The following is a 25062-nucleotide window of genomic DNA, read 5'->3' as shown; positions in this document are numbered from 1 at the left end:
GAGAGGATAAAAACACAGCGGCGTGTAAACGTTGTCCTGTCTCTTCACCTGTGCGCTCGAAGCCATCCGTCGTCGTATGTGGGTCGCTGCCTCTGACAGACGCACACACCTCTCACCTGAGACAGCTCTCTGCCTCGGGGAGAATAAACACACACACACACACGCACACGCGCACAGATCTGCAGCTGTCACGCCGAGGGCTTCTTCTCCAAAACTTCAAAACAAACTCCTCAACATGTCTCCTAACTGTTACTAAAAGAGTTTTGACAGCTTCTCTGATTTCTCACTTTCTTTAGAGGGTTTGGTCTCGTGCCATCCTCCACCTTTACATGTTATCAGCGGGGCTCGTTTAAAGAGTTTAATCCGGATGAAACTGATCCAGATTTGGTAATCCACTTCTTTTCTACCTTTCGGGCTGTCCCTGTTCCCTCAGGTCTTCTGACAGTGCACGCAGGCAGCATTGGCCCTGATGCAGGCCCGGGGGTACGCAGGTCCACCCACACCTGGACGACTGGCTGATCTGTGCCTCGGCCTGGGTTCAGGCAGATCAGGACACTTCGTATTCATGTGTCACAGAGGGGCCCATCATTCAAAGAAACAATGACCCCACTTATGCACATTTTTGCAAAGCTCTTCTCCTTCGTATAATCAAAACTGATGAGTTAGAAAGAAAATGTTTTCGGAAGCTAAAACCAACCAGAGCAACTAAATCCAATTTTGGCTTCTGGCTGCTAGCTTTGGACCAAGTTCCAAAACATCGGTTTCTACGCTTCAAGTTCAACATAATTTACAAATTTGAAAGCAGCCGGAAAGTACTTTTACTATGTTCGATCTTCACCACAGCTTCACAGACTCAACGAGGCTGAATCCAACTTTTTACAACTCCACACATCACCCGTACCGATGTGTCAGGAGAGGCTGAAAGTGAGGCGGCAAATCACCTCGACTCGTACACCGTTTGTGGAGGAGGAGGAGGAGGAGGTGATCTCTCGCTGGTCTTTCCTTTCACCTCTCCTTCATAACATCCTCTGCATTCACTCCTTCAGCTCTCCTCTGAAGCGTGAGAACGCTCGTCTCTGCAGCAGCAGCAGCAGCAGCAGCATCAGCATCCTCACTCGGCCTAAATATGTCAGACCGATAAAAAAAAAAAAAAAACATCTCCCACCAGCTGCTGTCATTTGCATGCAGGACAAATGATTAAAAGTTCTGCGATGGAGAGCAGAGACAGAAATCTGATCATTCGAACGCTGCGGGCTGAGTTTCCTGCAGTGCTTTATGACCACGGAAGAACGTACACAAACACCAGGAAAGGAAACCACTGCTGACATCCCACATCCCTCCACGCAGGTCAGCTCCTCTGTGCTCGGCTGCTCTTTTTATGTCCTGCAAACACACACGCAGTGTACACGCGCACGGGCGGAGGAAAAGATGCATTAACACACACACGAGCTGCGGTCAAACACGCAGGGAATACAAAGTCAGAGGGAAGGCAGGAGGCCAGAGAAGCGGAGGCTCCGGAAAGAGACGGTGAATAAAAGATGACAAACTGCCCGTTGGACAGCGATTACTTTCGGAGCTTCAATCAGGACTAAAACATTTTGTGTGTCTCATCTCTGCCGCAGAATTCAAGGACAATACCAAGGTGAGTGCTCTCAAACTACAAGACATGTTTGACTTCATTTTTGAATCAGATCAGTTTTTTAAAGAGTGGTGTGCTTTAAGTCAAACCAGAAACAGCCGTTACATCGCTCTCTCCAAAGACACCAGACTCCTCTGACAACAACAGGAATCTAGACTCCATCAGGGGGGAATCATCGCAACCACCAGGGTCTAGACTCAATCAGGGGGTATCACCACCACCAGGGTCTAGACTCCATCAGGGGGGGTTATCCTATCCTGCAGTCTGCCTCACTACCCCTCATCATTTCGGAGTCTAATCTCCAGAAACATTGTGTATTTATCTTTTTTTGTTCACTTTTAATGAAGTCTCTCCCGATTGAAATACTGTGATGTCATCGAGACATAGACCCTAAAAGAAAACAATCATTAGAGATACAAAACATCCATCCAGTTTTCTGTATGAGAGAGACAAACTGTCGGCGGCGACGAGGTTGGAGAGATTTAAGATTATTATTATAATTTTAATTGCTATTTTTTTTTTTATCATTTTAATTGCTGTCTGTATGTTGTGAGTGTGACTGTGTAATTTTTTGCTGCCTCTTGGCCAGGACTCCCTTGAAAAAGAGGTTTTTAATCTCAATGGGACTTTCCTGGTTAAATAAAGGTTAAATAAAAAAAAAAAAAAAAAAAAAAAAAGAAGGATGAAATAACAAGAAGAGCTCAGAGAAATGTTACATGAACTTTTATGATTTTCTTAAATTAGTTCTGAAAACCGTTACAAAAACAAAATCCAGGAACAAACAGAAAGACAAAAAGATCGTTCCTCCAGAGATCCCTCCGCGCCCCTTTTACATTTCATGTGTGACGTCACAGCTGGAGACCCCCCGAGTCCTTCTCCAAACCTCGACCTTCTCGTCTTTCTTCAGTCTGAATTCAAGGCACCCTGACAGACCTCTGACTGACTCTCCTTAATCCTCAAGTCGTGAGATGAGAAAAAGTGTGCAACTACAGAGAGACGGAGACGAGCGCTTACAGTACGAACAAACACACACTCATGTGTTCTTTCAGTGTCTCACACACACACACACACACACGCACACGCACACACAAATTCACAGAAAAGGACTGCGCTGTACAAGAACTTCTACGAATTCTGCTGGTCAAGGACATTTATATATATAATGCAGTCCACACACACGCACGCACACACACACACGCGCACGCACACACACACACACACACACACACACACACACACATGCACACGCACACGCACACACACGCACACGCACACACGCAGGCCAGCAGTCCTGTCCTGGTGTTAGGAATATTCCAGTACAGTGCTCCAGGTCCAAACTGATGTAAAACAGACTCTGCTGCCCCCTCCAGCTCAGTCCACACCCTTCGACCTGGTTTTGTTGGGATCCTTTCAGTCCGTTGTGGTCTGATCTGGACTGAGATTATTCAGGTTGGAGTAAGTTCTTCTTCCTCAGCTCAGGTCAGACCAGCTCCCCCTCATCTTCATCCCTCCTCCTCCAACTCTGCCGCCCGTCTGTCTCCTCTGAAAACACAAATAAACTCAGGTCAACTCGAGGAAAGTGAACACAGGAGGATTTTAAACAGCTGCTCAGGTTTGTTCGTGGTCGTTGAGGGCGGCTGCTGTAGATCAAAAGGGGATCTGGTGAAACATTATCCCATATCTAACCTTTTGTACCTCTGATTTCAATTTTGTTCTTAAAGGAACAATATGTAACTCTGACACCTAGTGTTTAAAATGGGTACTGCAGTCCAAATTCTAAACATTGTAGAGAGCTGTCTCCCCCCGCCCCCCTCCTCTCTAGAGTCCATGCTCACGCAGGTTGCCATGTGGTGGACACTGAAGCTTCAGTGTTTATCAAGCTCTGCATCGGTCTGTAAACCTTTCTGTGTTCTAACCTCTCTCCATTTTTCAAAAGCATCTGATCATACAGTAAGGTCACTTTATCATGTCCATGTTTGACTTTGAAACCTCTAAACGTGGTTTTATTCTCCTCATCTGGCCTCTAACTCTTCATCTGTATTCTGCGGTGTTGTGTGTCTCCTCTCACCACTGGCCCTTGCCGGCGGTGCTCCTCCTCTGTTGAGAGATGCTGTAGATCTCCTGCAGCTGTTTCTTCTGGTCGTCGCTGAGCGGAGCCGTCAGACACTGATACCAGGCTGTGTCGCCGTTCTGGACGCCTGACCAAATAAAGATTTATGATCATTTATTGTTAAAATCACTTCTCAAGAAGGGATACAAATGAAAAAAGGAGTTTAAACAGTCTTTACTGGTTATTATGTGGATTTTACTTACAATTCTAGTAGAGTTTTATACACCAATAATTAAAGATCGTCAAAGAAGGTTTTCTATTCTTCAGGTTCCAGTACATTTGGTCTTTGAGTACATTGTACGGGCAATTTATGTATATGTATTCATATATGAAGTAGACTTGCGAGCCTCACCGAGTGAGGAGTGGGGCCGCGTGTGCCCCTCCCTGCTTCAGACTGAGTGCTTTAATTTAGCTGCATATTAGATCACATTTGTCAAATTGATACCATAAATAGGAAGTTGAATGAACTATAAGCAGCTCCTTTTTGTGTGAGGGTCTTTGTAGAAAATAAATGAAGGAAGGGGAGTGGGTAAAAATATGAAGAAAGAACTGAGATATTCAAATTATAATGTACAAGATTCTCTATGATAAGTCTGTAAAATAACACCTGTGTTGTTGAAAACACGATTTAGGATAGACTGAACAGTACTAAGCCGACGCATCGCCCGGGGACTTACGGAGGAGCGCGGCAGTGAAGAACCGATACTCGTCCTCTCCGTTGTCGTAGTCCAGAGGCGTGCTGTACTCCTCCAGAGGCGTCCCCTCGAAGCCGTCGTCGTCCCAGTAGTCGTCTTCGTCCTCGTCATCGTCCTCGCCGCCCTGACCCGCCGGCATGCTGCACTGCTGCTGCATGGCGTTGCGGTTCTCGTTCACCTCGTCTTCATCGCTGGGAATCTCCTCTGCAGTCAGAAAAACACAACAAACCCCTGTGATGTAGATATTTATCTCCGTATCGACTCCTAGGTGAAAGAGCTACTTGAAAAATAAGTATTATAAGAGTGGAAATATAGACGAGAGAAGGTAGGCGGTTTTAAGTCACCCCCACACGGCTGTATTGGACGCCCCTCGGTTTGTCAGATATGAGAGCAGTTATCAGGTCAAACCAACAGGTGTTGCAGTGATGGAAGCGGGCAAGAGAAGTGGTTCAGATAGAAGTGATTGTACCCGACCTAAAAAGCCTCTGCATGTTTCTAATAAGCTCCACGAGCAGAAACGTGCTCAAACTAGGATCAATATTGGAGATGTTTTTGAAAAATGGAGAGAGGTTAGAACACAGAAAGGTTTACAGACCGATGCAGAGCTGGATAAACACTGAAGCTTCAGTGTCCACCGCATGGCAACCTGCATGAGCATCAACTCTAGAGAGGAGGGGGGGGGGGAGACAGCTCTCTACAATGTTTAGAATTTAGACTGCAGTACACATTTTGAACACTAGGGGTCAGCGTTACATATTGCTCCTTTAAACATGTAGTTGGATTAAGAGAGAAAGTTTGTAAAGCGATGACGCCATGATGGAAATAGAGAAAACTTTTTTTGCAAGATTCTCCCCAGAAGAGTTTAAAAATAATTTACATTTCTGTCCAGAATCTGGAGAGAGTTTGCAAAGTCAGTGAATGTGTCACGAATTAATAAACACTTATGTGTCAGGGCTCTCGATGTAAACTTGAAGAAGTTTTCTGTTACTTGATATTAGCTCGGTGAGGTCGTCCTTTTTTTACCCTTCGTCATGACTGAAAGCATCTTTCAAACCTGAACACATACACTGGAGGAAACGTTCGCTTTTCCATTCAGCGTAAACCCGTTAATGGGGTGAAATCAATGCATTTCTAATACCCGGCCGCAGGAGAAACCTTTAGCCGTCACTGTAACGCTGAGTTAATTTATCAGTCTGCCCCACAAGCAGTAGACAAGGTTTAGGAATCTAATTCTTTTACGCTTGACTGAGGCAAAGCCGAGCCGGCAGGGCTGAGAAAGTAAAAGCGGGGCGGCTAATTTGAGCTCAGAGCTGAATCAAGATTCTTGTGGCGGAGGAACCGAGAATCTCATTTCATTATTGTCACTGAGGCGGTTTCTCTTCCACGCGTTAATTCACTCTACATTAGCTCCGACACCTCGTCCCCACTCCTTCTTTTTTTTTTTTTTCTCTCCTCAGACCGTCCTCGTCTTTTCTCACCGTTCTGGTCTTCATCCTGGGCGCCCCCGCGGGCCAGCAGGTCGGGTTTGTTGGCGAGCCGGGAGGCGTAGAGGTGTTTCAGACCCAGGAAGAGGAGCAGGACGGAGGGGACGATCTGGGCGGCGACTCCCTCCAGCACCGCCGGCCGGCTGGGCAGCTCCATCAGCACGCTCAGGCCGATGATGCACATCTTACGGTCGTGGAGCCTGTGGAGGAGAATCCGAGAGAAGATCAGGAATTTTATGTTTTTGTCATTTTATAGTTGTCGGGACGTGTCTCGTAGTAGCAGGCGCCATGACGGACACTAAATTTTTATCGTTGCCGTGGAAACATTGGATGTAAGTCTTAGTCCGCTGCTCAAGGACCCACTGTCCATCTGGCGTGTTTTCCAGGCAGAAAAGCGTTGGCTGTGAGCTGTGGAGCGCTTGCATGACGCGCTGAGAATTAAAGCGCTGCACGTCCATCCTGTCACTATGACAACAGCCTGTTGTCCTGTCACTATGACGACAGCCTGTTGACAACGGCCGCTGTACGACCGACACTGCTCCGTTACTTTTTACTGCATGTTTTTTTTTTATTTCCCGATCAGACACGGAGCGAGGAGGATGTGGGTACAACACACGATCGGTAGGCGGCTAAACTACGGGGAGTATCATCCATTTGAAAAAGAGCGCCTGTGACGCCGACAGCGCCTTTTCCCGAAAAGTTGAACAATTTTCAACTTGAGCGCTCGGAGGCTGCTGCTGCGAACGCTCTCTCCTCATTGAAAACAATTTGGAAAAAAAAGACGCTGGCGCTCAGAAAAAAGGACTCATCTGTTCTCACTGACCCCACTGTGTCCAGACTTTCTCTCTGGATTCCCCTCGAGTTTCTCTTCAAACACAAACTCTGTGTCCTGTTATCTCTCTGACAGCTGAGGTGACTCTGAATTAAAAACAGACTGAATAAACATGAGCGGAGACAGGAGCGAGATTAGATAAGACTGATGACTAATACAGCGTCGCTAATGGACCCTCTAACCGCCATTATGAGCCACTAATCAGTCAATTACATGAAGGATTAGACTGCAGACATAATTAATTCACATTTTGAACACTCTTCTGATAGATGATTTAGATGATGCATTTCCTGTTTATCCTGTTCAGCGGTGCTCAAGACACATGAGTAGAAAATATCTGAGAAAAACAAATGAACCCCCCCCCCCCCCACCCTTCTCCTCCTCCCTACCCCAGGAAGAACTCGGTGTCGTTCATCCACTGGTTGATGAAGTGTGCGGTGATCGGTTGCGGGTTGTGTTGGAAGTGCATGTTGTCCAGCGTGTGGATGAGCAGAGCCGGGTTGTAGTACAGGGCGGCGATGGCCACCTGCAGACACATGGTCCTCAGCTCGCTGGACTTCACCCCCCGCATCAGACGCTCCAGGACGACCTCCACGAACAGAGGGATGACCTGCAGAGAGGGAACATGCACCAAGTGTTAACCTTCTGGAGCTCAAACTTTTGATCTGCGATTGTTTCAGGTACGTCACATTAATGAAGGAGATCGATTGTCTTGGAATAGTCATTATTTTCCTTATTTGAAGGTGCAATATGTCAAATTTTTACTAATTAAAAACTGACTAAACCTGCTGGCAGCTGCTATGATACGACACTATCGTTGCCGTGGAAACACCAGATCTGAAGTTGAAGACCGCTGCATAAGGAAGCGTTTGCTGCTACTGAAAGCTGCCGTACTTATGCTGTATGTGCTGCTGTGATAAAAAAAAAAAAAAAACATCATGTAGGGGCGCCAATGGCCTAGCGGTTATGACGCGCACCCCATTAAAGGGGGCTTTAGTCCTGATTGCAGCAGCTGTGGGTTCGAGTCCACCCTCGGCCCCTTTGCTGCGTGTCATCCCCTCCACCCACTCTCTACTCCCAACACTTCCTGTTTCTGTTCAAAGGAAAAACTCGCCAAAAAAAAGACAACTTGAAAAATCATGTAAACTTGTACTCGGATACATTAGCTCGTCTGTAAACGTAACCTCTTCCTCCGGTCGGTTTGGCCTGGTCGCCATGACAACGTTCAACTGGAATTGACATACTGTGCATTTTAAACACTTGATGTATCAAGCTTGTGCTTGAACAGTTCAAAGGCCCAACTGGGGACACGAGTTGGAAATTAGCAATAGCTATATACTCTTTATGCAGCACATCAGTTTCATGCTTTGTATTGAAATTATGTTAAATTGCATTGTCCCTATTAAATAAATAAATTCAATTCAATTCAAATCAAACAAGAGTCCAGAAAGCTTTTTGTCGAATGTTTGTTAAAGATTTATTTTTTGGGGGGCTTTTTGTGCCTTTAATGGAGAGGTAGGAAAGTGGACAGTGTCGGAAATCAGGGAGAGAGAGAGTAGGGAATGACATGTGGGAAGGGAGTCACAGGTGGGATCGGAACCTGGGTCGCCCGTTTGGAGGACTGTAGCCTCCATACATGGGGCGCACGCTCAAACCACTGCGCCACCAGCGCCCCGTCTAATGTTTTTAAACAATCATTTTCAGCATTGTGTTTTGGGTGTTTCTGACCTGGTCGATGCCTCGTCCTCTGCACTGCAGGATGATGACCTCCAGCAGTTTGGCAGCGTGACACTCTGCATCCTCGCCTGCGTCTATAGTCAACACCTGAGACGGGTCAAAGGTCAAACAATTACTCCGGGGAAACTTCCAACAGTTTCTATATCAGTGAGAATCAGGTGAAGAAGGTTTGAGTCGGACCTTTTTACACATGTTGTAGATGACCTCTAAGTGCTTCGGGTTGGACAGGAGCATGTCGGTGTCCACGGTGACGTAGTTGTGCAAGAGTGGCATCATGTCTGAAACGCAAACACGCAACATTAAAGACGTTTGCATGCAGGGATGTAACAACGTGTAAATAATGGTACACTGAGAGAGCAGAAATAATCATGAAAGTGCAAGATCTCAAATCTCCAGCATCTTTCTCAAAGTGAAGCAGTCGAACCATAACAAGTAAAAAGAAGATGTGCTAACTAAATGCTAACTGCTAACTTCAATGTAAGCCTGTGCTACTTTAAAGAACACTGCTCTGTTTTAAATGAAGACAGAAAGAGCTGCGTTCATTTAGCAGAAACCAGCTGAGAGCATCTCCTCCTCGTATACCACACGAGAGACAGACCTGTGAAGTAGTCGAAGCAGTCGTGCTGGAAGACCTCGTACAGGACGCCGAGGAGCTGCCACATCTGGGGGGAGATGGTCTGACAGGTGAGACCGAACGCCAGAGAGAGGATCTCCTCGTAGAACTCTGCAGAGGGGGCGAGAGAGGAAGGATAATGAAGATAGCACAGACGTTCACACCGTCTCGTGTGCGAGTTCAGCCATGAGAGGGATAAAGAAGACAGGTGTTTATATAAATGTGTTTAAAATGAACAGAATCATCAACTCAATCAGATGTTCTGCATGTTTGAAGTGTCACGTTTAAGGTAAGAGTGTGAGCGAGGTTTCAGAGCAGCGGGGAATCTTTACGTTTGGAGCTTTGAGTTCTTTTCCCGTGTTTGTTTGTGCTGCACTCACATGTCTGCAGCTTTGATCGTCCGTGAGTTACATTAGGTTGGACCGAATCTTCCCTTAAGCAATCCTGGAACCAATCATCTAACGACAGTTTAGTTTGAGTTCATGTCTATAAACAGATATCAGCATATTGTCAATGTGCTCTCAGATGTGTTTCCTTAACTTTAGATCACTTTTCTTGCTTCTGACGTTGTTAGTCGGACTGTAAAAAAGGCAACACACAGAAAAGAAAGTGTTTCATCTCTGATAGAAGGCTACGCGGGTAGCTCTGAAAAATATGCCATGAGACGATGTGCATTTTTGCTTATTAGAAACACGCAGAGGCTTTTTAGGTCGAGTACAATCACTTCTATCTGAACCACTTCTCTTGCCCGCTTCCATCGCTGCAACACCTGTTGGTTTGACCTGATAACTGCTCTCACATCTGGCAAACCGAGGGGCGTCCAAAACGACTGTGTGGGGGGTCGCCTTAAAACCGCCTACCTTCTCTGGTCCAAACAAATCCAGAGCATTCAGGACCAGAATCTAAAGTTAGAAGGAGGACATACTGGCTGCTGCATTGTTGTCAGAGAAGCCAGCACTTCAACATAACATGTTTCCTTAATGTCTGATCATACAGTGAGGTCACTTTATCATTTCATTTCATTCACATATCTGACAGATTGATCCTTCGTTCTCAGCTCTATTGCCCAATGTCCTACATTCTATCCCAAAGCATCAAAATGTAATTCATAATAAGTTACAGACATTTAAATAGTTTCATTATTCGTTATATTTTTACAGGGTAAAACGCATAATGTTTTTAAAGCGGTAGGAGTCTTTTCATTTTTAATAATCTACTTTGAGAGTAACAAACTTGGGGAACTGGTAGCCAAGGGGTTAGTGCGCCCGCCCCATGCACAGAGGTTGTAGTCCTCAAAGCGGACGGCCCGGGTTCAAATCTGATTCCTTGTCTCCTTCCCTGCATGTCATTGCTCACTCTGTAATTTCTGACTCTATCCACTCTCGTGTCTCTAAACAAAGACATAAAATGCCCCGAAATAATCCTTAAAAAAAGAGTAACAAACTTTGCAGAGTGCAGGAAGAATACGACACAGAGCTCGGAAACTGTGTAGTGACACTGATGAGGGTGACGAGCGTGTTGGTGACAGTAAATTATCAGACATAGGAGGAGATGTGAGACATGGAAAACATGACTCCATTATACCAAACCATGTTCCTCCAAAGACGGTAAACAGGACACACAGCGGGGGGAATAAATGACAGTGATGCATCAAAACAGTTTTCATAACGATGGTGTCAGCAGAGCGTCAATAAAGAGTCCATAACAGACGCTCTGGGAGGCAGCAGAGTGTTAAGATGAAAGACAACATGATGGATAAACCTCCTGCAGAGAGTCGAGAAGAGCGGAGGATGACAGATCTGTGTCACAGAAATGATAACGAGGCAGGCCGGGGGACGGGGGGGGGGGGGGTTCACAACAGCAGGCCGGGCCGGACGTGTCTGTCCCCAACGCCCCGTCTGACGATAACCAGCGGGAAACCTCTGCTCCGTGACGACACACCTCAGAGAGTCGACTCAACACGACAACGCTTCTAAAACCAGACCGCTCGATAGGCAAGGGAAATTTAGAGAACAGAGCACGTCCGCAAGAAAGATCTCAGCTGACGGCTTAACAGATGGTTCAGAAAACTCACAGGCGTCTGCTTCAGGCTCGCTACACTCCTCACATCTTAACCGATTTTAGAAAACGTGGCGGACCACGGACATGAGGACAGATGATTCTTTTTTTTTTTTTTTTTAAGATTTAATTTTTGGAGCGTTTTATACCTTCATTTAGACAAAAGTCTTTCAGCAGATGTAGAGAAGCCGTTATTCCCCTGAGGAGGATCTTTACTCTGATTAAAAGTCGCCATTGATGAGTTCAGATCCCCCCCCCCCCCTCCTCCTCCTCCTCCTCTGGGATTCATGTAAAAAGTAAAAGGGCAGAAAGCACAGCTGTGCAGGATTGTGTGGCAGTCTATGTGGCAAATAGACTCAGTGTTGAAAAATGATCCCGCCCCCTCCATCTTTCATGTTGATCATTACGACCCTCTCCTGCTGCTTTATGTGCCTCATGAACACAGCCTTTCATTCAGACAGCGGGGGGTTATCAGCTAATCCATTCATTAAGGGAGCGCGAGGATCCGATGCCACAGCCGGGACACACAGCTCGGATTACTTAAACACAGATTCTTTCACTGCCTCCTTGCTTCTCCTTTTTAACAACGTGCAAACGTTAACATCGGCCACACAAACAGGGAGTGCATAAAGAAGTGCACAACGACAAACACACTTTCTCTTGTCATCTTTGTTTTTGAAGAAACTTTAAAGGAGATCATCGTAACATTACGATGTTGGATGTCCATACTAAACCTTGTCAACAGGTTTGTTCAAACACAACATTCACAGTTGTTTTTCCGTAATCCCCGGACGTGGTTGCCTGCTGCTCTGAGCGAGACTTTACGAGAACTTCACAAGACTTGGCCAGAGCGTGACGTCTGGTTCTTCCGACAGTATCAGAGCAAAGCATGGAGAAAGGCTGCAGCACACGCCCACCCCCGCAGCTATTTTTAAAGGACACGCCCACCAGGAAGCTCACTCCCCGCAACTGCAAACAGAGCCGGCCAATCATAGGAGAGTTGGCACGAGGGAAGGCGGGCCTTAAAGACACAGCAGCTAAAATGAAGCGTTCCAGGCAGAGGCTGAAATGAGGGGTTTTACTGACGCCAGTATCAGAGAAATAAGGAGGATCTTGAGCCCCACATCTCGCAACGCTGCTCAGCAGGTGTCCCAGACTGACATCATTAATGATGAAAGTGGGTTGAACGGACCTCCTTTAACGGCTCTTCTGTGGAGTTTTATTGTACATTCAGTTCATATTAAAAGAAAACCTTTTAAACGCAGCAGGTTGCTGAACAAACTGGAGCAGATTTTTCACTTGCTTTAACGAGATTGATCTCTTTTTTTTTTTAGTTTCTAATTTCAAAGCGATGACTATAAGTTGTGCATGTATTCGCTCACCATCTTGTCACTACACGAGCTTTAGAGTGCAACCTTTCTTTGCCTTGCTCACAGAATGTGACAAAGCAGTGGCCTTTCATTTTCTTGTCTTCTTTTGTCACATCACAACAGCTTTGCACTCAGGAGAAAAATCCCCAGAGACTCCACTCCTCTCTACCAGATATGCTTTTAGCTCTGACATGACGAGAGAAAGCAGTTTTTAAAACATCACTGCAGAAAGCTTCACGTCGTAACAATACCGACCACCACTTCTCTGCGGGCTGAGTTACACATACAGTACGTTTAAATTAATGGGATCAGTTGGGGAACTTTGATTGGTCGACAAAACCTCCCAGAACGAAAGGGAGCGAGCACAAACTTTTCACTCCACTCCGTAGTTATGCCTCTAAGGCCTGCAGGATATGAGAACAGGATATGTTCAACATCGGGATAATGACATGAAGTGCAATAATTAAGCTTATGAGTGAGTGCATATTAACGTTTTTATGTCTATATGCTGTTCTTCATGTTTATCTTCAAACCTGTATTTGCAAAATATACCATGTTCCTCTAACTCTAATATGTGTCCCTAGTCCGTCTACAAACCCCCCAATGGTGAGAAAATCCATCCTCTCTGTCTTTTTCCTGCTCCACTTTTCAGAAAATGTGTGCTCAAACAGGCCGTTTGGAGATGTTCCCTTCATGACATCACAAAGGGCAGTAGCCCCTCCCCCAGGTGGGTGACACTCCCACAGCTAGGTGTTTGTTCTGTCCTCTGAGTCTGCCCTCTCACCGTAAACAATAGGACATGGAGCGAGAAAGCCTGAGCCACACAAACCCTTCCAGAGAGGGGGCGTGGTCAGACACAGCTCATTTACATATTGAAAGATACAGACACAGAAACAGCCTGTTCTGAGCAGGGCTGAAATAGAGGGGTTTATAGACATGATCAAATACAGGATCAGAGTGGATTTAGAACAAGAAACTTCACACACATGTTTTGAGGAGCTCTGAGACTTAATTAAACGGGTTGAAGAGGAGGAGGATATGTGACCTTTAATGTTTTTCTTCATATGAATTGCAATAAATTCAGACTTTTGTGATGTTTTTAACATGATGCTCATATCGTTATAAAGATTAAATTGTAATTGTAATTGTAATTAAATTGTAATTAATTCCACATCGTTAACATGAACATTTCAAAACGGAAGCTTCGACTAATTATTAGAGCAACAAAACCTGATTTTGAAATTTACAGTTTCAGGGAGACGTTAAAGCAGCAAAATGCTGAAGCAGCAGGAATATGAATCAGAGTGTGTTTGTGTGTATGTGTGTGTGTGTGAGTATTAGAAAACTGGGCGCCCGTGCACACACACCTGCCATACCTATGATGGGCTTCTGTAGGACCAGGCCGATCACCTGTAGACAGATTCCCTCCAGCTGCTGAGTGATCTGAAAAAAGGAAAGACATAGAATAAAATATCACAATCAAATCATGTGAAACATTCTGAATGTGTGTGTGTGTGTGTGTGTGTGTTACAGACCTCCTTGTGATCCTCCATGACGGTGAGGATGGTGTCGATGGTGCTGAGGATGCCCAGCGCCATGACAGTTTTATCCTCGTTCTCCTCGTACTCCTCGCTCTGAAGGACCCTGGTGAAGATCTCCGCCTGCCGCACACGCGCGCACACACACACACACACACACACACACACACACACACACACACACACACACACACACACACACACACACACACACACACACACACACACACACACACACACACACACACACACACACACATTACACATCTTCAACAGTTAGGGACATACAGATTAAGACAAAAAAACAAAGCGTTTTCAAGTTTTTAATTCTTGTATTTTAAAACATTCCATCAGGTACGTGTGCGTCACGTGTCAGCTCTGTGCTCGTCTGTCGACACCCACAGGCTGCGTTATCAGAGCGCATCACGGCGCAGCACCGCCGGACAGTTTGAGTCACGAGACCAAGGAGTTCCTGCGGTAATTTAAAAATCATGTGCGACAAAGCGAGATAATTCGATGCATGTAATTTTCCCCAACTGTCAAAAAATGGAAAGTTTTCTTCTGAAAATAAACCGGATGTTTTTATGTCGTTTCTGTATCTGACTTCCTGTTGATCTTCTTTGTGGTAAATTGATGCGCAGTGCTGAAAGAATCTGGATTGGACTTCTGCATTTCAGGTACGGCTACATTCTCTGTCTTCTTCTACTCCACAATTTTGTACATATTTAATATCCTTTAAAATGTGGGAATTTTAGAAAATACCAAAATCTAATTGCGTTTGAAGATGCATGAAATGTGTGCGCGTTGTGTACCGACCAGGTTCTGCGTCATGTCCACAGCGATGGCCGCCACCTCCTGGTTGTACTCGCAGATCATCTTCTGGATGACGTTGGTCAGGTCGTCGTTCTCCGTCTCTTTCACCACGTGCAGGAGCTCCTGCATGACGGGCCGGATGTACGGCCTGATGTACAGCTTGGCTGCAGACACACAAAAACACGAGCACAGAGTGTGTTAAATGATGAATTAATGACGTTTTATATCTGGTAGACTTTGTCCCCTGCTTATTTTCTGTATTCTAAGCTTGGCTGACAACATCCTCGCTTCATGAGGTCTGAAGCACATTGGATCAGAGAACTCACACTAAAACAAGCTGGACTTTGAGGGTGAAGCGTGTTTAGACACGGTACAGGTTGCTTAGTGTGAGTGCGTTGATAGTCATACTTCCAACCTAAAATAACGTCTTCTTCCGTCCACTCACCTTGTTCCTGGTTGCTGACCAGCGTCTGCAGCGCGATGGCGGCCTCCACCTTGACGGGCATCTCTTTGTCGTCGATCAGATCCTGTTTGACCAACTCGACGGCGTTCCTCAGCACCACCTCGTCGTGGAACCTCAGCGGGCTGAAGCAGTGCAGCACCCAGCACGACTGCCAAAACAAAAACACACACACTGCAGATTAACACAACAACAAAAAGAAATAAAAGTCCATCCCAGTCCATCCACGGTGCTTTTAACGACTCTGAACCCCCCAGGTGTGTCGGTGAGGATTAAAAAATACACCTGTAGTGCTGAAGACTCTTAAAAACGGACTCACATTGATGGTATGAACGACCCAACAGGACTGCAGAAGGAGTTAAAAAAGGTAACAGTCTTCTTAATTAAACACACAAAAACACATTTCTTAAATGATGATGATGAGCACCATCACAGGAACTTTAAATCATGAACCAGACCCAAAATACAGATGCAGATCGACCATGTGGCTGCCGGAGTGCGACAATAATAATGTCATTTTTTCAGCTGCAGTGTGGCGCCATCTGCTGACAAAACGCTGCAGCACTAGTTCAAGTCTTCTACCTGTTTGTGGAAGTGAAATATTTATTCCTGTTTTTGATGAATTTCTTCATGTGATGCACAAATGTTTCTGCTCCTGTCCTATTGGACCCCGAGCCACCAGTTAAGAGCCACTGGTCTAGAATACTGGTTCTCAACTGGTCTAGCCTCAGGACCCACCACCAACTCCTTCATGAAAGATCACTACCCTACTTTCAGATATTTTTGAACCTATCAGATTTGTTAAATTTGTGCCGTTTGGACCTCAGACGGAACAAAGAAACAAAACAAAACAAACATGTTTAAAAAAAGATTCATAGAATTTTTGACAATATTTTCAGTGTTAAGGCACACTTTTATGACCCAACGAAAACTGCTGTGACCCCCTTTTGGGTCCCAAGCCACCAGTTGAGAACCACTGGTCTAGAGTAATCCTCACTCGCCCGAGGTGAATTTTCCTGATTATATCCTGCTGTGTTCTCACATCAGCACACACCAAATACACTTTTTAAATGATTGAGGGGGCTGGCAGGAAAAACTCCGGGTAAAGTCGGAGTGACATTTGTTTTGTGCACCTGTGAATGCACCAAGAGAAAACAATCACACACTGAGGTGAAGTGATTTGAGATAATTTACTCGACATGTCCCAAGAGAAATAAAAGTGTCGATCTTAAGAGAGGGCTTAAAAGAAGTCCACGTTTGGAGCAAAGAAGCTAAAGGCAGATTTTCCGCGCTCATAGTGAACACATGAAAATGTTGTAGATAAAGAATGCAACATTTTCTGACGAGGATTTAAGGTCATGAGCGTTGAAAAGTGTGGTTAAACCAAACAAGAGAAATCAACTGTGTCTGTGAGTGGGAGTCAAAGACCTCAGGGAAAGTGAAAGACAAACTGACAACACTGAAAGGATTTGTCAAAGTTAGAAGTGCCCTTTGTAATGTTGCAGAGGTTTAACTGTTACATGTCCTGCAGGTGGTTAAAATGTGAAAGAGTTTATAAGTAAGAGTGGATGTAGATTATCTCTGAGTTAAGAGGTGATGACCTGATAACAGAGGGCAGTTATTCCTGGAGGTAGAAAGTATTTGGTGCACATGAGGCTTCTTCTAACTCAAAACAGAAATCAGTCAAATCTTTGGATGACTTTACGCTAATTAGATGTATTAATTTCTTCAGCACATTGGAGCGTCTGTCTCTCTGTTTTTCTCTCTAAAACCAGACGAAGAGAGTCACGCTTCACTCACCCTGGCTCTCAGGTAACCCATCGGAGAGTTCAGAAGCGGGAAGACGTAGTTTTGCAGCATCAGCTCCATCTGCTCCCTGTACACCCGTTTCTGTGGGATCAGACACGCGAAAACACACAGAGAGGAGATTAAAAGAAACACACACACGAGAGCAGCGTCTTTCGACATATTTTACCCGCTCTCTCGTTTCCACGTACCTTGAGTAAGAGCTCAGCCAGAGCGCCGATGCAGTGCAGTGCCCCGTCCTTCCTGCGGGGGTCAGCAGAGGGGTCCATGAGTATCTGGTGGCAGAACTCCATGATCTGAGGAAGAACCTGCAGAGAGAGAGAGAGAGAGAGAGAGAGAGAGAGAGAGAGAGAGAGAGAGAGAGAGAGAGAGAGAGAGAGAGAGAGAGAGAGAGAGAGAGAAACAAAGGTTACATGTGGAGATAAAGCTTCTCCATGTGTCGCGCTTCACGCCATCAGATTGGTACCTCGTGGCAGACACTGGTTGAAGTTTTTACAGGCTTACAACTGCTGCAGATGACTGCTTCAGAGCACATGCGTTATTAATTTCTGTCAGGACCCAAAGACAATTTCAACCAAGATCTTAAAAAGTGGATCTGGAGGAAATGACCAACCCTGACTTTAAAGTGTAAAAGTGACTGAAACCTGCTTCCTACTGTTGTCCTGCTGCATAAAGCTTCACCTATAGCGTACAGAAGTTTAATCAGGGATTCACTGCAGAACTCAGCTGCATGATTCGAGTGAGACAGACGTTTAGGAGAGTGTTAAAAGGCTTAAAAAGTGTGTTGAACGTGGTACATATTTAACTTCGATGCTGAGGATTAAGAAGATTGATGTGAGATCTTTGCAGACATGCTGTTCGGGTTACAAGCTTCCTCACCTCCTTCCTCTTGCGTGCAGCTTTACACAGGAGACTCTGAGCAGCCGTGGCAGGCAGAGCGTGATCATCGTACAGGTCTGCAAAAAAAGATGGAAAATAGACTTGAGCTTGTACATTTCTTTTCTAGTCTTCTGACGACTCAAAGCACTTTTACACCGCAGGTCACACCTACACATTCGCACACTGATGGTAGAGGCTGCTGGGTAAAGAGTCCATCAGTATGAACTCATCCATTCACACACATTCACGCACTGCCGACGAAGCAGTGGGAGCAACTTGGGGTTAAGTGTCTTGCCCAGGGACACGTTGGACATGTGGCTGCAGGAGCTTGGGATTGAACCCCAGACCTTCCGGTTGAGAGACGACCAACTGACCCACAGCCGTCCCAACATGAACACGTAAAGTTCAAATCAAACAACAGACAATAAGATTTACAACTACAGAGTGTTCATAAATAGTCGCTTTATGTTCTTTTTTACATCTGACAGGGTTAGATTCTCGCTGTGAAGTTTATGTGTAATCAACCAGATCAGGAGGATTTCAGTAGCAGTCCTCGAGTGCAGACGTGAAAAAAGTTTATTACCACTTTCAAATGTTTGTCACAATCGAGTCAGGTCCGCTGTACTCACTGAACTTCATGTGGATGTACTCGTACGGATCTTCCTGCCAGAGTTTCTCGTCCTCGTCTTTGTAACACATGAGAGGGAAGATGACCTCCTGACAAATCGCCTGGAACAGATGAAAAAACACTCATAAGCTCAGAGTGTCAAAACTCCACAGTCTGGGAATGTTGTTTGTGTCATGTTTGGTGACTGACGGTAGTTTTATATCGTGCCTTGCTTGTGTGAATGCATGTCTCACCTGCATGTGCGGCTTCATCTGTTTCCAGGTGATTGAGTGTGACAGGCTCTGGTTCAGGTAGTTGATGCACTGCTGCAGGACGCGAGGAGTGACGTACTGCTTCTGTCTGTGCTGGTCCACCACCTTCATTAACACCTGCACACGCACACACACGCACACACACTGTTCATGCTGCATGGCTCCCTGAAGCTGGTCTTTATCTTTTCGAACTGACGCTCCCGATAAAAACAGCTGCTTACCTGCTGAATGCCCACTGCGTACGTCTTCAGGAAAAAGTCTGCAAACTCGTAGTACTCCTTCGTCACATTGCCTGGACTTCCATACCTGCAAATCAGAGCAGAGGGACGTGATTGGCTGCTGCTGATAACAGATCTGTTTCCTGCTGAGCTGAGAGCAGCTCTGTACTCACCGCTCAAACAGTCTGGTGATGATACGCAGCGCCCACTTCTTACACTTCCACCACGCCAGCTCAGGGCGGTCATCTTCATCCACCTCCAGCGTCTCCTGAAACACAGAAAACTTTGGTTCAGTCCCAATATGGGGTATAAAGGGATTTCCCCTACCACTTAACTCTACCCCTACGCTTTGCACATTCACGTCTAGGGGTAAGTAGGGTATTCTGGTTGGAATAGGATGGGTAGAGGTAAGTTTCATGGCTACTTGGCCCTTTATACGAAGATAAACCCCAAACTGAGTCGTACCTGAAATCTCTCAGAATGCATATCCAGTGACATCGTAGCAACTGTTTATGTAAATGTTGTCGATGACCTATCAGGGTCTTGAAGGGTCGTCCTACATCTAAGGGGGAGATTTCACCACTACACCTCCTAACGCTGTTCCAGCGGGCAAAGAGGAACTCAAAAATAAGGGCAAGGGGTCAAGATAAGAACTGGGACTGAGGGTTCAGTGTAAGGAGCTTTTAAATCAAGGCAAAGGAAGTTTATTTATAGAGCACAAGTGTTTATTTCCTCTGTGTGTGTGTGTGTGTGTGTGTGTGTGTGTGTGTGTGTGTGTGTGTGTGTGTGTGTGTGTGTGTGTGTCTTACAGCAGGAACGCCTCGGTCCATAATAGCTCGCAGGATTTCCATCCACTGAGTCATCACCGTGTTGTTGATCAGCTGGAGAGGCAGCGAATACTGAACGAACAAAAGAGAGATAAATGCTGCCGTTATCTTCATCATCACATCATCATCATCATCATCATCTTCATCATCATCATCATCATCATCACCACCATCATCATCATCATCACCACCATCCTCATCATCATCATCATCCTCATCATCACCATCATCATCACCACCATCATCACCACCATCATCACCATCATCACCATCATCATCATCATCACCATCATCATCACCATCCTCATCATCATCATCACCACCATCATCATCATCACCACCATCATCACCATCATCATCATCACCACCATCCTCATCATCATCATCATCACCATCATCATCATCATCACCATCATCATCACCACCATCATCACCATCATCATCATCATCATCATCATCATCACCACCATCCTCATCATCATCATCATCCTCATCATCATCATCATCATCATCACCACCATCCTCATCATCATCATCATCCTCATCATCATCATCATCACCACCATCATCATCATCACCATCATCATCACCACCATCATCACCATCATCATCATCACCATCCTCATCATCATCATCACCACCATCATCATCATCATCCTCATCATCACCATCATCATCATCATCACCACCATCACCATCATCACCACCACCATCATCATCATCATCACCACCATCATCATCATCATCACCATCATCACCATCATCATCATCCTCATGATCACCATCATCATCACCATCATCATCATCCTCATGATCACCATCATCATCACCATCACCATCATCATCACCATCACCACCATCACCACCATCACCATCACCATCATCACCACCATCATCATCACCATCATCACCACCATCATCATCACCACCATCATCATCACCATCACCACAATCATCACCATCACCACCACCATCATCATCACCACCATCATCACCACCATCATCATCATCATCATCATCATGATCACCATCATCATCACCATCATCATGATCATCATCCTCATCACCATGATCATCATCATCATCACCACCATCATCACCATCATCACCAACCTGGACGAGGGCGTGGAAGATCTTGAGGATCTGTTTCTGGATGAGGACAGAGAAGATGGTGGAGTCGACCATCAGCTGGCCAATGAGCTGCTGAATCCTCGGCAGGAAGATCTGCATCGCCGCCAGCAACGGCTCCCTCTCATCTGCCTTCCTGTACCTGAAACACACACACACACACACACACACACACACACACACACACACACACACACACACACACACACACACACACACACACACACACACACACACACACACACACACACACACACACACACACACACACACACACACACACACACACACACACACACACACACACACACACACACACACACACACACACACACACACACACACACACACACACACACACACACACACACACACACACACACACACACACACACACACACACACACCACCTATGACTGTGATGTGAGAGCTGAGAGCTTCAGACGAGGGATGCTTGGAGCTCTGAGGTGGAACAGCTGACTCACAGACAGGTTACTCACTCGTATGTTTTGACCAGCTGGTAGAGAGCCAGCAGGCTGCCGTACCAGCTGCCGCTGTTCTGAGACTGCAGGTACATGCCGAGCTTGTCCACGATGGCGGTCCAGCGTCCGGGGAAGTCGTGTTTGATGATGGCTCGCAGACACATGGTCAGCTGGGCACTACGGACGAGGAAAACATACGGTGTCTTTTACTATGTCACATGCATGAGGGAGGGGGTTTAAAATGTGTTGTTGCTGAAGAGAGGCAGGAAGTGCTGGGAGGAGAGAGCGGGGCGTGACATGCAGCAAAGGGCAAAGGTCGGATATGAACCCAAGGCCGCTGTGGTGAAGACTATAGCCTCCAGACAAATCATGGTGCAGTGTGTGTGTGTGTGTGTGTGTGTGTGTTCAGTCTGTACCGTATGGACTCTGGACAGCGGATGATCCCCTCCACGATGTGGTCTCTGATCTGCTGCCGGTCGTTCTCGTGGATGTTGAAGGGGAAGATGACCTCGCCCAGAGACGGCTCCCTGTCCTGCCAGTACTGACTCACCATGTTCTTCAGGTAGATGGCCGCTACACACACACACACACACACACACACACACACACACACACACACACACACACACACACACACACACACACACACACACACACACACACAGAGTCAGAGATTCAGGAAACTGCCAGGTATGGTGTCAAGTTTCCTTCACGACATGAGAATCAAGCTGGTAGCTGTCATGATGAGATCGTAAAGTTTGAAAAGCATAAATCAGCGGACGTTTTATAGTGCGGTCTTACCCGCCTGACGAACAGGAAACTCCACCTGCTCCGACACGATGATCTGAAGCAGCGTCGGAGCAAAGTTGATGATCTTGTAGGACTGAAACACACGAACAACATCAAGTGAGACACGACGAGCAGGGGCGTGCAGAGACATGAAGATCAAAACAGAAAGAAATCTTTGTTTTTTTTAGAACTCTTTCTTTCTTCGTATCTTTAAAATAAATCATGAAATATTTAAAGTTCTTTTCATGAGAGAAGGAGTTTTAAACATTTCTACAAAAGCGTTCAATTTGTGAAAGTGTACAAACGTTGCCAATGTATGCGTGCAATTTAGACAGCGTCTCCTCCTCTGCTCTTCAACGGTTACTTTGTAAGATAGAATCTTTATCATCATTGTATACAAGGACACAAAGAAACTTTGTCAGCAGCAATCTTCAACAGCAGCGTTTACAAAAACAACAAAAATATATTTGTGGTGATACGAGAGAGAAGTCCAGAGCAACTGCTGTTCAGTGAATGAATGATAATAATAATAATAAACAAATAGACAGTTGTGGTGACTGAAGGAATCCTCTCTGCTCGTCCAGTAGAGCGAGTTATCGCCGCGGGGAATGAGCCGAATCCTTCCGGAGTATTATTAGTTGAGCCGTGTCTGATATTTATATTTATCAGTTTGGTTATAAGTCCTATTTTTGATTTTAAAAAATTGCTGCTTGTTATCGGAGAGGTCAGGGCCGCCGCCGTGTCTGTGGGCGCGCCGCAGACACAAACGTAACTTTTAGACGCCAAAAGGACTTTAGAAACTTAAGTATTTAAGGTAAGCTTCTCTAAATGAAACATATCTGCTGCATCATTAAGGTCCTGTAAATTGTTCTGCTTATATATAACCGGGGGGGGTTTGAACCTGGGCTGGCAGCACTCACTTTCATTGCCCTGCTTAGCATCTCATTTATTACTCCTGTGAAAACCTAGTTTGTCAATGAAAATCACTTAAGGAAGACAAATTAGAGAAAAAGAAAGAGGAAGAGCATCACAACACTGCTGGATGTAATGGTGATGGGGGGGGGGCCTGGACCCCCACACACTCTAGAATCGCCCCTGCTCGTGTGATGATGCTTAATTAGACCATTCCTGTTGTATTTGGTGTCCTGATCTTCTCTTTAAAACATGATAATGTATTATAAGACAGACTGTTATATATGATGTCCCTGCAGCAGTAGAGGTCTCAGTGTTAACATGAGAGACCTCCTGATGATCCGGGTTAGCTGTCACATCTGACTCCTATTGTTCTCCAGCTGTCCCGGATCAACTGCTGATCTCAGGCCGACACCGACACCTAGCACGGCCTGCCCTCCTTCACAAACACCGGCATCATATCTGGACTAAATCGGTCCATGAAGCCCCCCCTCCCTCCCTCTCCGAAAACCACCAAACAAAACCCCCCTCAGCTCGCCCACCTGGTTGAGCTCATTCTCGGCCGCAATCCTCAGATTGGGGTCGATGGTCCCCTTCAGGGCCTGGATAATCCGGTTCGGATCCATGTGTGTTTAATTCCTTTCTGTGTTTGTATTATCACATAGCATGTAGCGTTAGCTTGTGTTGTATTCAGCCTCAGTCCTCCCAGAGCGGAAAAACTACAACTTCCGGTCAGCCCGTGCAGCAGCAGCTGCAGCAGAAGAAGAAGCTTGTCAACGGAAAACTCGTTAAATGTGTTTTTTTTTTAAAGTCGCTGCCTCGCGCTCATCGTGAAGGCTGACTTGTTGTTTTCACCGTCAAACTGTTTGGACTATCTTGACGGTGAACGGAGGCCCTGCCCCATTTTACCGGCAACCGACTGTGGGAGGACGTAAAGCAAAGTAAATAGACAAATTACGGTATTACTCTTCTTCTTCTGTGAATTAAAAAGCGGCTATCAAACCAGCTCAAATGCTCCATACCGCCTCCTGCTGGACGACAGTTTGAAGTGTTTGGTTTATGGCGATTATCTAATATTTACACATTTCACATTAGAGATTTAATTTATATTCAAATTTGTAGATAATCTTTGAAAATGTATTAATTATTAATTATTTATTTTTAATCAAATTTATTTTACTTTATTTGAAGTTCTTATATGTATTTATTGTTGTTTTCTGGTCAGTTTGTCTTATTTTTATCTTGTTTTTTTTTAAATTTGCTGCTTGGACTAATTCCTGAAAGTGAGATCACCTGTTTGTTCACTGATAATGCTGAATAAGGAATGAAAAAAAAAAACTTATTTTCAATATTGTCCAAATTGTTGTTAATAAATTTGATTAAAACAGAATATTAACTTCAAAGTGAAGCCATGAGACTTTTTTAAAAAAGCACAATTAATTTATTAGTTTTCATTTGATTTCTTCTTAAATTTTAGTCCCAAACATTCATTTCTATTTTAAGATTCACTTTCATTCAGAAATGTGTTGAAGCTGAATTAATTTAGCTTCAATAATGAACTACTTCAATATTCAATCATAAACTGCAGCTCTTTTACAACTGAACTTTTTATCTTGCCATTGTCTCATAGTTGAATGTTTTTAGGTTTCCTGGGTAGACCAAGATGGATTTAATTCTCCTTTTAAGCCATTTTAATGTTTGTTTATGAATGCAAACACAAACACTCCTTTAATGTGTAAACCTTTTTGATAATGAAAAAGATTCTGATTTTAAATCAAACAAAGTGATAAAAA

General features: G+C 45.2%; 1 protein-coding gene across 2 annotated transcripts; it reads right to left on the bottom strand.

The window, feature by feature from the left end:
* Positions 1-2347: 2347 nt before the first annotated feature.
* On the bottom strand, positions 2348-24207 carry ipo8 (importin 8). Of its 2 annotated transcripts, none has more exons than XM_061029532.1 (25): positions 23812-24207; positions 22370-22451; positions 21985-22141; positions 21587-21745; positions 21072-21228; positions 19941-20030; positions 19305-19399; positions 19135-19219; positions 18896-19030; positions 18664-18763; positions 18035-18111; positions 17347-17463; positions 17150-17239; positions 15335-15500; positions 14893-15053; positions 14074-14199; positions 13906-13981; positions 9096-9221; positions 8678-8775; positions 8489-8584; positions 7150-7370; positions 5923-6128; positions 4427-4648; positions 3708-3837; positions 2348-3181 (listed from the first exon to the last, which is right to left on the bottom strand). In XM_061029532.1, coding segments are annotated over exons 1-25 (3057 nt in total). In that variant the 5' UTR covers positions 23896-24207; the 3' UTR covers positions 2348-3180. The 2 variants fall into 2 exon arrangements, with proteins under 2 accessions (XP_060885515.1, XP_060885516.1); XM_061029533.1 differs by having other exon boundaries at positions 13915-13981.
* Between the last annotated feature and the right edge of the window lie 855 nt (positions 24208-25062).

This window comes from Labrus mixtus, chromosome 22 (assembly GCF_963584025.1).
Source record: "Labrus mixtus chromosome 22, fLabMix1.1, whole genome shotgun sequence".
NCBI lineage: Eukaryota > Metazoa > Chordata > Actinopteri > Labriformes > Labridae > Labrus > Labrus mixtus.
Note: the sequence above shows the minus strand (reverse complement) of the source record. Positions and strands in the feature narration are given on the sequence as shown.

Coding starts and splice junctions, on each gene's coding strand:
- ipo8 (XM_061029532.1), bottom strand. CDS start 23,895: ATGGATCCGAACCGGATTATCCAGGCCCTGAAGGGGACCATCGACCCC. Junction 19,400..19,940: donor TGGACCGAGGCGTTCCTGCT/GTAAGACACACA, acceptor TCTGTGTTTCAG/GAGACGCTGGAGGTGGATGA. Junction 18,764..18,895: donor AGATGAAGCCGCACATGCAG/GTGAGACATGCA, acceptor CATCTGTTCCAG/GCGATTTGTCAGGAGGTCAT.